Raw genomic sequence first — 15,969 nt, 5'->3', positions numbered from 1 at the left:
GAGTGGCTTCGCTCGTCTACGGGATGAAGGGGCTTGATATGGGAGTGGAAGGGAGAAGAAAAAGACAAAACAAAATTATTCATTACTGCTTACTCTCTCGTACTCATTGAAGGGTATGGAGTGACTCAAACTAACCTCATGTAGCGGCTCCTGCGAAGTTAAAGTTTGCCCGGCTCTGGATTAGAGGATTGGCCCACTGTTTAGCGTTCGGGAGAAGACCGGTTCTATTCCAATACACCCTGGTCCAAATTTTTCTGTGGTTTTCTTAGATCATTTAGGCAAATGCTGGGGCAGTAATATTCCACAGATAATCTTTTATTCCTCCAATTCATTCGTCTCATCTTTCTCACCTCAAACACCACTACCCACTTTCCCAATTTCTAAAAGAAGACTGAAAAGGGCCTTTCGCCTTACCCTTCAGTGTAGTCTGGAGAGACTGTCTGCCCATTTGTACTATTAGCTAAGATGCTTTTTTTTATCAATATTGTAGAAATTGTAATGAATTTACGCATGTAGGATTATGTCCAGTTTTTCATTATACTACATCTTCCAACAGCTACTCAATTCAAACCTTCTATGTTTTTCTTTTTTGTCGCATCTACTGGATCCCTTTGGTACCCGTTCTGAATTGCGGTGCTTCAAATTATTAGAACCAAGAATAGGTATAAATATGGGAGTTAATAAACTAGATGAAGTAGCTGATTTTCAATATTTATGGAGTCAGATAACTTAGAATAGAAAAAATGCTATACATATAGGTGTAAGAAACAAAGGATAGCGCAGGGATGTACCACTCCTCAGTTTGAGCCGGAGTTGTTAGTAATTTTCCTTAAATACAAAAAAGGAAATGACAATAATTAGGAGAAATATTTCACCTCTGACTTTCTCATAAGCTCGCCAGAGTACTGTTTCAATAATTGTGAATTTTATTGACTCTTCTTACGTTTTCTACTACAAATGACAGTGTAATAAAATATGATGCACCAAAATCTTCCTAGAAGGATACGGATAGTCTTACATATGAGAAAACAATTTTGGGAATTGGCATTTTGGTTTTTCATCATCTTTTAACAAAAATAAAATAAATGATCAGTATGACGAGTTTTTATTCGCAGCTATTAATTTCACTTTTATGGCATACCATGAGGCTATAGGAGAAGTCCTATGTCATAAATGACCATATATTAGAAAACAGATAAAATAATCCGTTACTCTTCAAAACGTACCAGAGACAAAACATACAACCCGATTTTCCGCGACATAACATACCACTTCTACCTTCAGAGGGTCATTTTTTAATTTGTTGATGTCAAAACGTATCACCAAAGGTACATGTGTCGTAATAATAGTATACTGTAGGTTGTAGTCAGCTGATTATGAAGATTTGGTTACGCAGATTTATGACAAACCGGATATTCCTGAAAGTTCCTTCTCGCCGAAAGCGGGCTGATATGTTGAAATAATATTACGAGGTTAGGTTAGGTTGTGAAATTTTTTTTTTAAATAATTGTTTAAAAAAACCCAATATTGCTCAAATAAAATAATTCGAAGTGGTCTGTATTCTGTCGAAACTGCCAGACGCGGATCGCGACCGTGTTGGAGCATACTTAATCCTAAAACGTAGCATCGTACTACAGATGGCGTTTACCTCGCCATTTGTGGTATTTTCTAAAACGATGGTACGTTTTATCGCATCCAAAATATATTAAAGCAACTAGTAGACCATTGGCAGATAGACATACTACATTTTGTCGCATGGTACGTTTTGTAATGTACTCAAGTAATCAATATGACTAGTTTTTATTGACTGACGGTTGTTTTTTCTATTCTTACAGCTTTCCATGAGGCTATAGGAGAGGCCATTGGTCTTTCAGTGGGCACACCCAAACACTTGCAAACAATCGGTCTCGTACAAAATTCTATCGAAGATACATCTGTCGATATCAACTTTTTGTATTCAGTCGCTTTGGATAAAGTTGCTTTTCTACCCTTCGCTTACGTTATGGACCTTTGGAGATACGATGTCTTCAGAGGACAAATTGGAAAGGACCAATACAACTGCCACTGGTGGAGACTGAGGTACATACCAATATTATTTCAATGTTTTATTTTTAAAAGTGCATTTATATATCCCATCTTAGGAACAGCAATAGTAATTGAATGTATTATTGAATTAATTTTACCCACTACAGATAACCTCAAATTAATAAAGAAAAATTGTTGCTGGTGTCACTCCCTTGTCGGGAATTGAAACCGAACTCCGGGTTTTACGCCCCAGTACTCTACCACTAAGATACAAGAAGGTGATATACTTCGTTTACTTTCTGTAGCGATGTGACCTGCAGTTTGATCGGCGCAAAGTAGCAAAGAACAGCACTAGGTCAGAAAAGGAAGGAGACAACTCTCATAACCGGTGAGGAGCGTATAATCCGTAGAGTACTGCACGGAAAAATTGACCATTTCATCCACTATAATTTCATTGCTCAATTGTGCTGTTATTGGTACCATTTACTACTGAAAATATCAACGAGATGTTTATTTATATTTGAAGACATATTAAAGGCTTCAACGCTTGTTTTCAACTCGCACTACTATTCATGACTGAACAAACCTTTTGGCAGGTACTGTATGAAAAAGTATGTTTAATGAACAAGAGTCGAGAGTATAATGAGGTTTTTTCTCCCTACCTACGATTTTACCAGCGCGCATCCAAGACATTGGAAGGGGCACATCGCTACAGAATGTAAATGAAGTATACCAGCAACAATTCTTCCTCATTAATTTGAGGTTATCTGTAGTGTGTAAAATTAATTCACTAATACATTGAATTAACGCTAGAAAAATTCTCAGTATCTCAATAGTAATTGACTTGTGATTTACTAAATTTCTAGCTAATAGACTTCAAAAAAATAATAATAAACAAATCGACATAACAAGTATCTATTTATTACGTTTAAATTTATTATTATAAAAATCCCTGAACTGAAGCAAAAACGTAAGGAATATGGGATTTGTTTACACCGGAACTCTAGCAAAGTTTGGCCAATAGTAATAAGAAGAGTTCCAGTCTTGGTCTTGGCCTCTCTCAAATAAATCTAATCTTGGCCTTGGCCTTGGTCTTGCTAATATAGTCTTGGTCTTAGTCTTGAGTGTTAAATCTTGGTCTTCCTCATTTAATCTAATTCTTGCGTTTCTTTTAATAATTCCTTAAGCACAAATTTTTCCTTATTATAATAATTATTAAAGATATTTATATGCATTTTCGCAAGAACAAGACGAAGATTGCATGAAGTAAACCAATTTTGTCCACCACTATTGACCAATGTGTCGCTCTGTAAAATTTCGAATGCTATAGAAAAATAAGGGCGATATTACGTATTGGTATATTGTTTGTTCACATTTTTTCCTATTCATATTACGTCCTTCGGGAAAGGCTGGTTTCGTCTACGGTTTATTCGGTATACGTTTAAACACGAGGAACGGACTATTAAGGTATCATCATCATCATCATAGGGTCGTCAGTCCTAAGACTGGTTGGACACGTACCTCCACTCTTTCCTATCCTGAGCTAAACTTCGCATTTCCCTAAAACCAGAACAACCCACATCCTTAACTATTTGCGAACAGTAATCTAACCTAGGTCTACCTCTACCCCTCCTAACTCCTGTTTCTGCCTCTAATATGTCTCTGACGAGACCTTCATGTCTGAGAAGGTGTCCTGACACCCTATCTCGCCTATTTCTTATTGACTTCCATAGAGTCCTCTGTTCTCCTAGTCTTTCTAATACCTCTTCATTACCTTTTCTACTCACTTTATTCTCACCATTCGCCTATAACGCTACATTTCGAACGCTTCTAACCTTTTCTTCTCCGCCACGTACAACGCCGTGCTCCAAACATACACCTTTAACAACCTTTTTCGAATTTCTAAATTAACCCTTCGCGAGCATAGAAGTGACTTCTTTTTATTAAAGGCGACACGACCCTGCGCTATCCTCTGCTTTATATCCCTACTACTCCTTCTGTCCTGACTTATCTAACTTCCTAGATATCTAAAATCAGTCACTTCTTCTAATTTTTCGTCTCCTATCTTTATATTCGCTCTTTCCCTACTTTTTCTTCCCTTGCATACCAGTATTTTAGTTTTACTTGACGCTAATACTGCTATGTCATCTGCAAATCTAAGCATACTAATTTTCCCCCTACTGTCTTTAATGATGTTGATGGCGCCTTCGATGTATATACCACTATTTACAACAATCGTACTAATTTTTGCTCTGATGGTTCCTGATATATAATATGTAAAAAAAAGTAGATAAATGAGTAACACTGAATGTAACTATTACTCTCGAAATCAAGTTAGCATTTCGACAGAACTTTTAACTGTACTTTCACTAATTAATTGCATACAATTCAGTAAAGCGAGCATATGTTACACATTAACCTGCTGACAACTTTCGTTTTTATTTCCTATTAACAATAAATTACATAATAAAATATGTACATTTTCTCAATTAGAACGCATAAAGCAGATATTAGGAGAAAAATGACGTTTAAGGAACATTTTAACGTTTGTTTAGGGAAATTTACTTATAATAAAACATGCATGGAATATTTTTGGTTTGAAAAATAACAGATTTTAAATGATGCATTGTAAATTGATTTAGGCCGAGACGAAATGTTTTTAGTAATTAAAGGGTATTTTTAGTCACATTAATATTTTTATTACGTATAGACGATTAATTTCTGATTTTCTCGCATTCTGGTAAGGTCATTTTACAATTTTTTTGTAGATAAAATTCGCAATAAAGACTAAATTTTCATAATTAATTCATTAATTAGTCGAAAAATTTATTATAGCTTTACCCTTTGTAAATAAACCAAAATGACTTCATTAGTAAACAATTCTTGAAGCAGGCATTGTGACCGAAAAACGATCCCCTCTATAATTTCGTTAGGTAATGTCGAAAATTTATTTTAATAATAATCGTATCAATTTACTTCACAATAATTTTTTTTTGTTTGATAGTTATAAATTCCTTATCATTAAAAATTAAGAGTTAAATAATTGTTTAATTAATTGTAATTATTTTGTTAACAGGGAGCAATACAGCGGTCTGAAGCCTCCTGTACTTCGTTCTGAACACGATTTCGACCCTGGCAGTAAATACCACATTCCAGCCAACATCCCCTACATGAGGTAAGTGAAACATAATTGCAAATAAAACACCCAATCGGTAAATTAAACTTATTTAATAAAATTAACAATATACAGTAGGTACAAAGGTTTTTGAGAAATACTGCTAGGAAATTCAACTAGAAAATATCACCGGTTTTATTGTTGAAGTTTAGTGGTGTTCGTAGCCACCACCCCCACCACTCAATTCATGTCCACCTCCGAAATCACCCCCGTCACCTCCACCGTAACCGCCGCCGTATTCAATTTGAATTTCTTCTTCTTGATGATGTTCCTTGACAGGTACCGGAATTGGTACTTTAACCGGGTATGGGACGAGTTTAGAAACGGGAATTGCTACTTTCTTATAAACGGGATAGGGCACGGGTTTGTCGACTTCAATTTTAACTTGGTACGGTACTGCCTTTTCTACTGGATATGGAATATTTTTCTCTACTGGGTATGGGTGTGGTACAGGTACCTTAACTGGGTACGGTTGAGGTTTTTCAACTGGGTAGGGAATATGTCTGTCGAAAGGTACTTTGACTGGGTACGGTACTGGTTTTGGTACAGGGTATGGAATCTTCTTTTCTACTGGTACAGGCACTGGTTTGGGTATGTGAACGGGGTACGGTCTGTCGACATGAACTTTAACGGGGTAAGGTACGATTTTTTCGACAGGGTATGGCTGAGGTACATGCACGGGTATTTTCACAGTGTAAGGTACCTTTTTCTCGACGGGGTAGGGTTGTGGTACGTAAACCTTAACCGGTACTGGAATTTCTTTCTCCACGGGGTATGGTTGGGGTACGATAACCTTGACGGGATAGGGCTGGTCTACTGGTACTTCAACGGGATAGTGGACGGGCTTTTCTACGGGGTACGGTTGTGGTACTTTAACTGGCACGTTGATCCTGTATGGTACCGCGTATGGTACCTTCTTTTCGACTGGGTACGGCTGGGGTACATTTACTTTGTAAGGTACGTGGACGGTCTTTTCGACCGGTACAGGTACCTGTTTTTCCACCGGTACGGGTACAGGGACGTTTTTAACAACCGTCACTGTTTTTTCGTGTAAACCTTCGTAACCACCCCCATAACCGCTGCCGCCCCCAAAACCGCTGCCGCCCCCGAAACCGCTGCTGCCCCCGTAATCGCCACCTCCGAGTCCGCTGCTTCCATAGTCACCGCCACCCTGTTCATACCCTCCATCTCCGCCTCCTCCATAACCCAGTTCGATTCCTCTTTTGTCTTGGCGTTTGTCCTCCGATTGGGTCTCGGCAGGCCGAGAATCTTCCGATTTTTTGTTACTTTCTGCGACGGATTTCTTGGGTTCTTCAGCAGCTACTAGTAGAACGAGCGCAAAAAGCGCTGACAAACCCTGAAGTTAAATAACAAGTTTTAACCAAAAATTAAATATATGTAAAAACTAATACACGTAACGTAATTCACGCCCAGTGGTAGCATTCAAAAATAAATGGAAGTGTACAAATTTGACAAAATTCTATTTATTTATGTGATTCGTTTTTGTTTAAACCAATTCTGCTCGATTAAAATTTAATTTCGTCGGATTAAAAATCAATTTTTGTGTAATTATTCAGTTTAGATTTAGCTAAACAGTTCAATATCATCATCATGATCGTAGAGTGATCAGTTGAATATCATCATCATGATCGTAGGGTCATCAGTTCTAAGACTGGTTGGACACCCACCTCCAATAGTAAACAGTGATCTAATCTAGATTTGCCTCTACTACTCTACTCCTGTTTCTGCGTCTAATATGTCCCTGTAACATTAGATTTCGAACGCTTCTAACCTTTTCTATTCCGCAGCGCCCACAGTTCAATATAAGACAATAAAATTCTTATATCGAACTAGTCGGTTATTGACAAAATTAAACATAAATAATTAAATTAAAAAAATCCCGAAACCTATAAAACTATATTTTTTACGTGCTCAAAAATATATTTGTTACAACATTCTTACTTTGACATCATCTGTCATTAAAAAAGTCGTGTGTACATCGTGTTAATTGCAATTAGCTGTAGCTTTAGAAATAAACTCGATTAATTTAATTAATTTTTCGTAATATTCTAATTCCTAATCCGTTTATATTTAATATAATTAAAGGAAACTTTGAATCAGAACAAAATAATTAATCAATAAGTTTGCAAAATATTTAACATTTTTATAGTATTTCATTATTTATTTTGGTTGTTATTAAGTATCTAACGAATGAGTTATTTGTTAATTAACTCAAGTCGTGTCTATCCTGATTACATTAATAATATTATAATTCAAAAAATTTCTTACGAAAGCATACACTGCTTCTATTTATTCGTGTATACGTTGCAATTTTATTTATTGAAGTGTGTATCATGTCACGCTTTCTAACACTCGCACGCTTCAACCATGTGCCTTCCATGTTAATATAAACGCTAATTAGACATCTTGTACCATATCTTTTCTACAAGAAAAAATCTACGCATCGCGAGTAAAACCGAGTCGTTATTTAACGAATGGATGGAAAAACGATTATATCTAACTAGCGTTCGGTTCGAAATGCATGAACCAGTTACATGCAAATAATTATCGCAAAAGTTACATCTGAAGTTTCCTTATTTAGTGGCAAGTTTTAGAAAATGTAATTACTGGTTCATGTCGACTGTGAGGGTCTTAAAATTATAGCAATGTAATTATTATTTGATAATTAGTGTTGACTGATGTTTAGATATCATATTTATGTTATATAATTATTAGAACTGTGTATAGAAATGTTACTATTGAGAAAGTGTACAAAATTGAGATAAAGTTGTTGAACATGTTAAACATTAAGTAATTAGTCTCAAAATTAGAACGATTAACATACTTAAAGTTCATATTTTTAGCTATTCTCCTAAATATTTCTAAATTATGCACAATTTTTTATTCAACAGGTCAGTACTGTTTTTTATATTAATATTTAAATATTAAATAAGGAAAAGATCAGTAATTGTATGCATGTAGTCTAAAACTAAGTAACTGACTTAACAAGTGGGTAGTTAATGTATTTACTGACTAATTAATTGGAATTTTTATACTCATCTTTTATTTTTATTTTAACCATTTCGGTAATAAAATAGTGTCCGAAACTTGACTTGCATACTGAAGAAATTAATCTTTATTTAAGAAAAAAAAGGAGATTAGTCTTAAGATTGGTTGGACACTAAAACATCCCACATCCCTAACTATTAATAGTAATCTAATCTTAAGTCCACTTCTACTCCTCTTAATTCCTGTTTCTGCTTCTAATATGTCTCTGACTAGACCTTCATGCTTGAGCAGAACCAACCTATCTTACCTATTTCTTAATTAATTACACTAATTTAAAGTTGTTTATAAGATAATGTCTCTATCAGTTTATTTTTGAAAAACATGATTAATTTTAAAGTATGCTAATCCTTCATGTAAATGAAACTTTCATCTAAATAATAATTGCAGTAATACTTAGCAAACAACATTGTTGAAATAGCTATATTAACAACATTTCCGCTGCCAATAAAAGCACAATTTATTCCAACTTGATACTACACGGAAATTGACTCTATTACATGAGAGATCGCTGTTTGCCATATGTTGTGTGTTGTCACACATCGTGCCATTATCTTTCCCAATCAACATACTCGACTCTCCTACCATCGATAACTCAATTAAAGTATAATTTTGCGTTTAGTTTGTTTTATTTCATAAGATTGTTCGTTTTAGATAAATACTCTAGTTCGAGTTTAAAGTTGTGGGAGATTCTGGTAGAAAGCGATAATTTGTGCACTTTTCACTTTAGATTTATGGTTGAAGCTTTGCATTTGTTGGACATTTGTAGATATACATAAATAACCGCCTTTCACTACGAATTTTTACAGTTAATTGACATTTTTAGTGTACCTGACTGATGGATTGCTTTTAATGACATGCGATTTCTGGAACAACTTACTGCTACACTCATTTGCTTATTTTTAATTAATTAATACCTGCTAGCCTAATTTTTCAGGTGCAACCAAGTGATAATTAATCCAATTTACAATATTGAAGCGTTTCAATTTAATTAACAAGTTCAATATTTCATTATAACCAAAGTTCTCTAAAGAAAGTCGCCGGGTTCGTCGCGTGACGCACTGTTGATGTCTCCGAGGAAATCTCTCAAAAAGTGGTACAGAAATGCACTATTTTTAGAAAATTACTGATAAGTAACGTTCTTTACTACTTTAAGTTACTAACTTCAAAAATTCAAACATAGATTTTATTGTAGAAGAACATTGTTTCCGGAAAAAGGTAGTTGAATACTAAAACAGTTTTGTGGCGACGAAATCAATATCGAAATTAACAAAAATGCTTTAAGTACAAACATACAAAACTAAGTAGAGATATTATGTACATTAGCCAAAATAATTATAATATTTTTTATATTTTTTTATATCAAAAACGTATTTAGTTTATGTCTAGTACATAACATTTGAATAAAAATGATGAGGAAAACAACTTGATCAACTTCTTTAACAAAACATAAAAATCGATAATTTGCTCTGAAGAGGAGGAACACCAATCAACCAATATTAGTTACTGTAAAAGCATTCTAGGTGAACAAATTCTGTTAACAACCATTTTTATCACAGTAGAGATAGTGATAAAGCAAACAAACTAAATATTATTTTATTGCAGATAATCTAAAGTCTATTTCTCTCACACTAAAAAACATGAAGTTCTTATCTTTTCTGTTGCTGTATGTATCAAATTATATTGAATTGAAATTTAAGTATTAGGTGCTTATATAGTACCAACATTACTGATAATGATAATAATTATTATTTCCTCCAATCTTGTACCGTTTGAATATTATATCACTTGTTACGAATCGCATATTAAACATTAAAATTAATTGTAGCATACAATAATTCAACGCGAGTGTAAAAGTGATAAATTAATGTTAAGTAATGGATAACTTTTGGAAAAATATTACATTTAATTAAATACCAATTGCAATTTGCACATACGTGTTTAGACTCAGACTTAGCTGTAATTGATATAACTTTTTATCTGTTATTAGATATTAGTTGTTTTTGATGTTCGCAAAGTGGTAAAGAATTTTTTTCACGAAAATAAAACAAAACACTAAAATGCGTGCCACTAGCCGTTAAAATTAGATTAACTATGCCACCTTACCAGCAATCTCATTCTGCACGATTAAAACAAACCAAGAACTTAAACTGCGTACCATCGAAGATGTCGATTCGGTTTTTATAAGACATCCTGAACTTTCGCTTTGACTCCCTCCGAAGCATCCTGGTCATGCAGTCTTGAGCTTACCTATCTGCATACATACATACGCGCCTCTACCACTACCATTCCTCGTTTTATTCTTCTTCTTCTGCTTCTGTTCGGTTTTCGCATGCTTCTTCCTTGAAAGTTCTGAGCGCGGCTAACTAGACTCGCAATCCTGCGAAATTGTTTTGCCACACGAACACCGTCCGTACATACACACGTTTATGAATGTATGCATACATTACATGTGTATTAGCGTAATAAGTATGTAGTTTAGTAGTAGATATAAATACGCAGATAAGAGCAATTAAAAACGCAGTAGGCGCTTCTAATGCTTATCGCAGTAGGTTAATAAATCTTATTCGTGGTGCCGTTCTAATACTACATCGTTGCACTTGTAATAATTTATTCTGGTATTCAATTTGATGGATTTTAATGGTTCCGTATCAATAAAAGTTCTTTTAAAGGTGTAAAAGTTTAAAAAAGGGTGCAGTTAATAATAATGTGAAAATTCATATAATGTTTATCCACTACAAGCTATCTCAAATTAATAAGAAAAAATCGGTTGTCTGTAAAGTCGGTTTACTGACGATAGTTGAACGTAACAACGTCATAAGAAAATACTGATGGAATGGTTTCATTTTTCAAAAGAAACTTTTAATTTTATTTGTTTGATAGATATTTTGTATGGATATAGAGAAGGAGGTAAATGGAAATGTATTATTGTATAGCAGCTGTCCACGCAGACGCATCGCTCACTCAAGTAGGAGAGAGACAGATGTCGAACGCTGCCGAACGCGGAGGCCGATTATGCCTCTTTGTCGCTCGTTCCGCGCTCTCGCTTGCATTTCAAGCCTTAAATGGAACGCCTCAGAGCGAGGTAACGCCGCATGAGTCGTGTTTTTTCGTGCGTGCAGCCGGCTCTATCGAATTATAAGACGTTGTCACGTCAAAAATTGTTGATACTGTTATACCCTCGCCGGGAATCGAACCCGAGACCTTTGGCCTTACATACCAATGCTTTGGCCAGTAATCTACGTAATCTACAGTGGTCCATTTTCTGGATTTTTCATTGTGACTATGATGTTTTTTACATTTCAAGAAGAAGAATTAAAAATAATGTGTCTTACTAATTTCTATTTATTTAAACTTCGCCAATAATCGACCAGTTCAATATGAGGGTTTTATTGTCGTATTGTCGAATTAAGGGGTTTTTTTCTAAAATTTTTATCCAGGGTGCAAACTAGAGTCACCAGCTTTTATACTTTTTTACACACAACACTCAGAAGAAGTACAACTTCAAATATTTATATTTTCCCTGGACACTTCCAAACAATGCTACCTAAAAACTTGAAAGCAATCTTGGAGGTATTCTTTAATGAAGTTCTTCGATTAAAATCATTTTGAATAACAATGCTGTATTAAATTTTGAATAGGAAACAAGTTCGAAATTGGTAAACAGTTTTGGAAATTAATCGTGTACAGTGTACCTATATATCCAACACAATTTTGTATATTTTGATTAGTATGGAAAAAGTAGGTAATTAACGATACAGTATTACAATATTTAATTATTATTGGTATAGTTACGGCGCTGTACGTGCAAAACATGACGGTGGACGCGGCAGAAAATTTAAGGTTAGAATCGTTCGAAATGTGGTGTTACAGGTGAATGATGGGGATACCGTGGATAGAGAAGGTTAAAAATGAGGAGGTATTGGAAAGAGTAGGTGAACAGAGGGAAGTCAATAAGACATAAACTAGATAGGTTGGTCTTCTTAGGCATGAAGGGCTAGTTAGAGGCATATTAGAAGCAGAAACAGAAGCTAAGAGGAGAAGAGGTAGACATAGATTAGATTACTGTTCACAAATTGTTAAGGATGTGGAATGCTCTAGGTTTAAGCAAATGCAAAAATTAGCTGAGGATAGGAAAGAGTGGAGGTGGCTACCCAACCACTGACTACCTTATGATGATGATGATGATACTTGTTGAGATCATCAGTCTGAAGATTGTTTAGTCATGTACCTCCACTCATTCCTGTTTATGCAAATTTTCGTCTTTTCCAATATTAAATATAAAAACTAACTTCGGTCCTTAGAGGTGGAATATTATCTTGAATTTGTAATAGGATTGCTGTTATCTCTTTTTCTCTTCTTCTTAATTGATTTCGATAACGCGATCTGCTCTCTTATGTTTTCTAATACTTCGTCGTTTCTAATCTTTTCATGGTATTTTATAATCCGCTGTACCTACCATATCTCTAAGGCTTGTAATTTTTTCTTTTCCATCACGCCCTCCGTCCACGTTTTACACTCAAACGTATACTTTTAATAATCTTTTTCGAATTTCATAGTTAACCGTTCGCAAGCACAGAGGTGTTTTCTTTTTGAGCCTGTATTATTATTTCATTCTCTTTGATAATGGTTTAGCAGCTGAAACAGTTGTTAGAGTGTTCTAAACAAAAGTGTACCAAGTGTTTTATTTCTTATATCTTACTAAATATGTTTCACCAAGTGCCTAGCCAAGAATCAATTTCTTACATATTATTATTTGTTTTACGTATTTACCCTTTTTCAATTCTAAATTATCTGACCTCCTGGATAGCGAAAGTCAGTCACTTCTTACAGTTTTTGGTACCCAATTTTTATATTAGGTTCGATTATGCAGAATTATTTGAATATTCCTGTTTGTAAAATTAGTAGTAGTAATTACTATATGTTCCATCGACTTGTTTAAGCATTGTTTTCTTAATACTTACGAAACTACGACAGATCGTACGTACTACATATGTTTAAAAATTATTCTTCCTACAACATTTGCCACAAAACTTTCTCGCATTCTCTGATAAGCAATTGAGAATGATACGGAAGATGTGCTTTAGTAGAAATTAATAACTTGGCTACTTTAATTTCACGTTAATTAACACTCAAATAAGAATCATTTATAGTCGTAGTAAAACTTCAGTAACAGACTGCAAAAGTCTCAAGTTATGTTCCTACTGTTAAATCCGGATTTCGTTTACTAAATATTCTCTTCAGATATTTAACAAAGAAAAACTCGTACAGGATGGTCTAACAGTTCGTTCAAGTACAAAACCTCAGTTAAGAAAACAGGTCGAAAAAGCTTAACACGAATGTTGTACAGGGTGTAGATCATTCCGTCCAGGAAATTCCATTTTTTTTGGGCTATACGAGTTGCTGGGGCTTGTACTGAATCATTCAAGATTTGTCGTCATTTTTATGAAAATGTCGGGTGTGTATTTGACATGTTATATCTTTTTTAATATATGCCAGCAATAATAATTTTGTTATAGAAACAGCTTGTAAATGTGTTCTGCTTTCAAATTTCTTAAGACGATTGAAAAACACTTTTTCTTAACATAATGTACTAATTAAAAAAAAACACCTACATAAATTCGTACTAATATGGGCAAAACATCGGTTATTAGTTGCATAAAAATAAACAATTCTTCACATGTTGGAAGCTTTTGATTCAATGAACATTTGAAAGAAATGAGAACTACAATATCTCTTTTAATTAATCAGCACATATGCAAGTCTTCTTTAAACAATCAATAACTACGATCAAGGACAAAAAGTCTTTCAAACGACTAGGTCGGTCTCGTATCATGCTAATAGTTAACGCACATGGTGTATCGTTATTTTCCGTAAGGCGTAACAAAGTTAAGAGCAAATTCAACAAATAATTAATTAATAAATAATAAATAAATGAAGTGTTAAAAAGTGTTTTTTTAAAAAGCTTAAGGAATATTACCGGCCTTTAACTTACTCTTCAATTGTATGCAGATTACAGGAATTTCATAGCTCGAGGCAGAGTCATACCTTCTTGAGTTTTTTCCTTTATTGGCTTCTGGCTCGTATTCTTTTGTTGCATACCAGATGGTAATGGTGGCACCAGAACAATTTTTGATTTTGTCACATAATTTAGAGTTAGTTACGTTTTGTCCTTGCGTTTTGAATTTATATTTTCCTTGAAGTGCCTGGAGTTGCAAATTTGTTTAAAAATACATATAATTAAAAATTGACTGGTCGGAGAGAATTTTTAAAAAATTCATGAACGAATTTATTGTAACTCTTGTTCTCACTATAGCTGTTTTTTTAAGTTTAAAAAATTCTAATTACTAATCAATCAGCGTCAGATGTTATTTAATTTTTGCTTCTTAATTCTTAAGAAGAGTTATTAGACTATTTTCTGTTAGGTTATATTAATTAAGGTTAGGTTGGGTAAGATAAAATTTACGAATAATGAAATATTTGACATAACTGTTCCTAACCATCCATATTTATCGAATTTTTCTACTCCTAACGATCCTGTTGGCTGCTTTAGAACGACCCTGACCTTTAAAAACCAGGACACTAGAAATATTTTTTTTGAAGTTACAGTGAAGTCAATACAGTATCGTTAATAAGGAAATTATGAATATGTATTATATTTATAAAACAGAATTGGAAACCGCTGACCATAAGTCATTATATAACATAATATACTTGTTAATAGACATATGGCAGATGTGATCAGTATGTAACAGTGAAAATAATAATGATTCTTAAATGTTACTGAAAAGAGCTGTACCTGCTGACGCATGTTGAAATTCAAACTGATAAATAATTAATAATTAAGTAAAATATTATTNAAAAACCCTCCAAAGTTAAGAGCAAATTCAACAAATAATTAATTAATAATAAATAATAAATAAATGAAGTGTTAAAAAGTGTTTTTTTAAAAAGCTTAAGGAATATTACCGGCCTTTAACTTACTCTTCAATTGTATGCAGATTACAGGAATTTCATAGCTCGAGGCAGAGTCATACCTTCTTGAGTTTTTTCCTTTATTGGCTTCTGGCTCGTATTCTTTTGTTGCATACCAGATGGTAATGGTGGCACCAGAACAATTTTTGATTTTGTCACATAATTTAGAGTTAGTTACGTTTTGTCCTTGCGTTTTGAATTTATATTTTCCTTGAAGTGCCTGGAGTTGCAAATTTGTTTAAAAATACATATAATTAAAAATTGACTGGTCGGAGAGAATTTTTAAAAAATTCATGAACGAATTTATTGTAACTCTTGTTCTCACTATAGCTGTTTTTTTAAGTTTAAAAAATTCTAATTACTAATCAATCAGCGTCAGATGTTATTTAATTTTTGCTTCTTAATTCTTAAGAAGAGTTATTAGACTATTTTCTGTTAGGTTATATTAATTAAGGTTAGGTTGGGTAAGATAAAATTTACGAATAATGAAATATTTGACATAACTGTTCCTAACCATCCATATTTATCGAATTTTTCTACTCCTAACGATCCTGTTGGCTGCTTTAGAACGACCCTGACCTTTAAAAACCAGGACACTAGAAATATTTTTTTTGAAGTTACAGTGAAGTCAATACAGTATCGTTAATAAGGAAATTATGAATATGTATTATATTTATAAAACAGAATTGGAAACCGCTGACCATAAGTCATTATATAACATAATATAC

The 15,969-nt window shown here is 33.8% G+C and overlaps 2 protein-coding genes across 2 annotated transcripts in view; one reads left to right on the top strand and one right to left on the bottom strand.

Moving 5' to 3' along the window:
* Positions 1 to 5,204, top strand: part of LOC108739670 (angiotensin-converting enzyme) — a 33,745-nt gene extending 28,541 nt beyond the window's left edge. Inside the window, 2 exon segments of the mRNA XM_025979326.1 lie at positions 1,836 to 2,079; positions 5,102 to 5,204. Of these exon segments, the coding sequence (XP_025835111.1) occupies positions 1,836 to 2,079; positions 5,102 to 5,204 (347 nt within the window).
* Positions 5,205 to 5,312: 108 nt separating this feature from the next.
* Positions 5,313 to 10,482, bottom strand: LOC108739675 (proline-rich protein 4-like). The gene is made up of 2 exons (XM_018473682.1): positions 10,373 to 10,482; positions 5,313 to 6,557 (listed from the first exon to the last, which is right to left on the bottom strand). The coding sequence occupies exons 1-2, from the start codon at positions 10,382 to 10,384 to the stop codon at positions 5,349 to 5,351; spliced, it is 1,221 nt and encodes a 406-aa protein (XP_018329184.1). The 5' UTR covers positions 10,385 to 10,482; the 3' UTR covers positions 5,313 to 5,348.
* Between the last annotated feature and the right edge of the window lie 5,487 nt (positions 10,483 to 15,969).

The sequence above is a fragment of the Agrilus planipennis genome, unplaced genomic scaffold (genome assembly GCF_000699045.2).
Source record: "Agrilus planipennis isolate EAB-ADULT unplaced genomic scaffold, Apla_2.0 scaffold249, whole genome shotgun sequence".
Lineage (NCBI taxonomy): Eukaryota > Metazoa > Arthropoda > Insecta > Coleoptera > Buprestidae > Agrilus > Agrilus planipennis.
The sequence above is the reverse complement of the archived record's forward strand: the minus strand, read 5'-3'. Positions and strand labels throughout refer to the sequence as shown.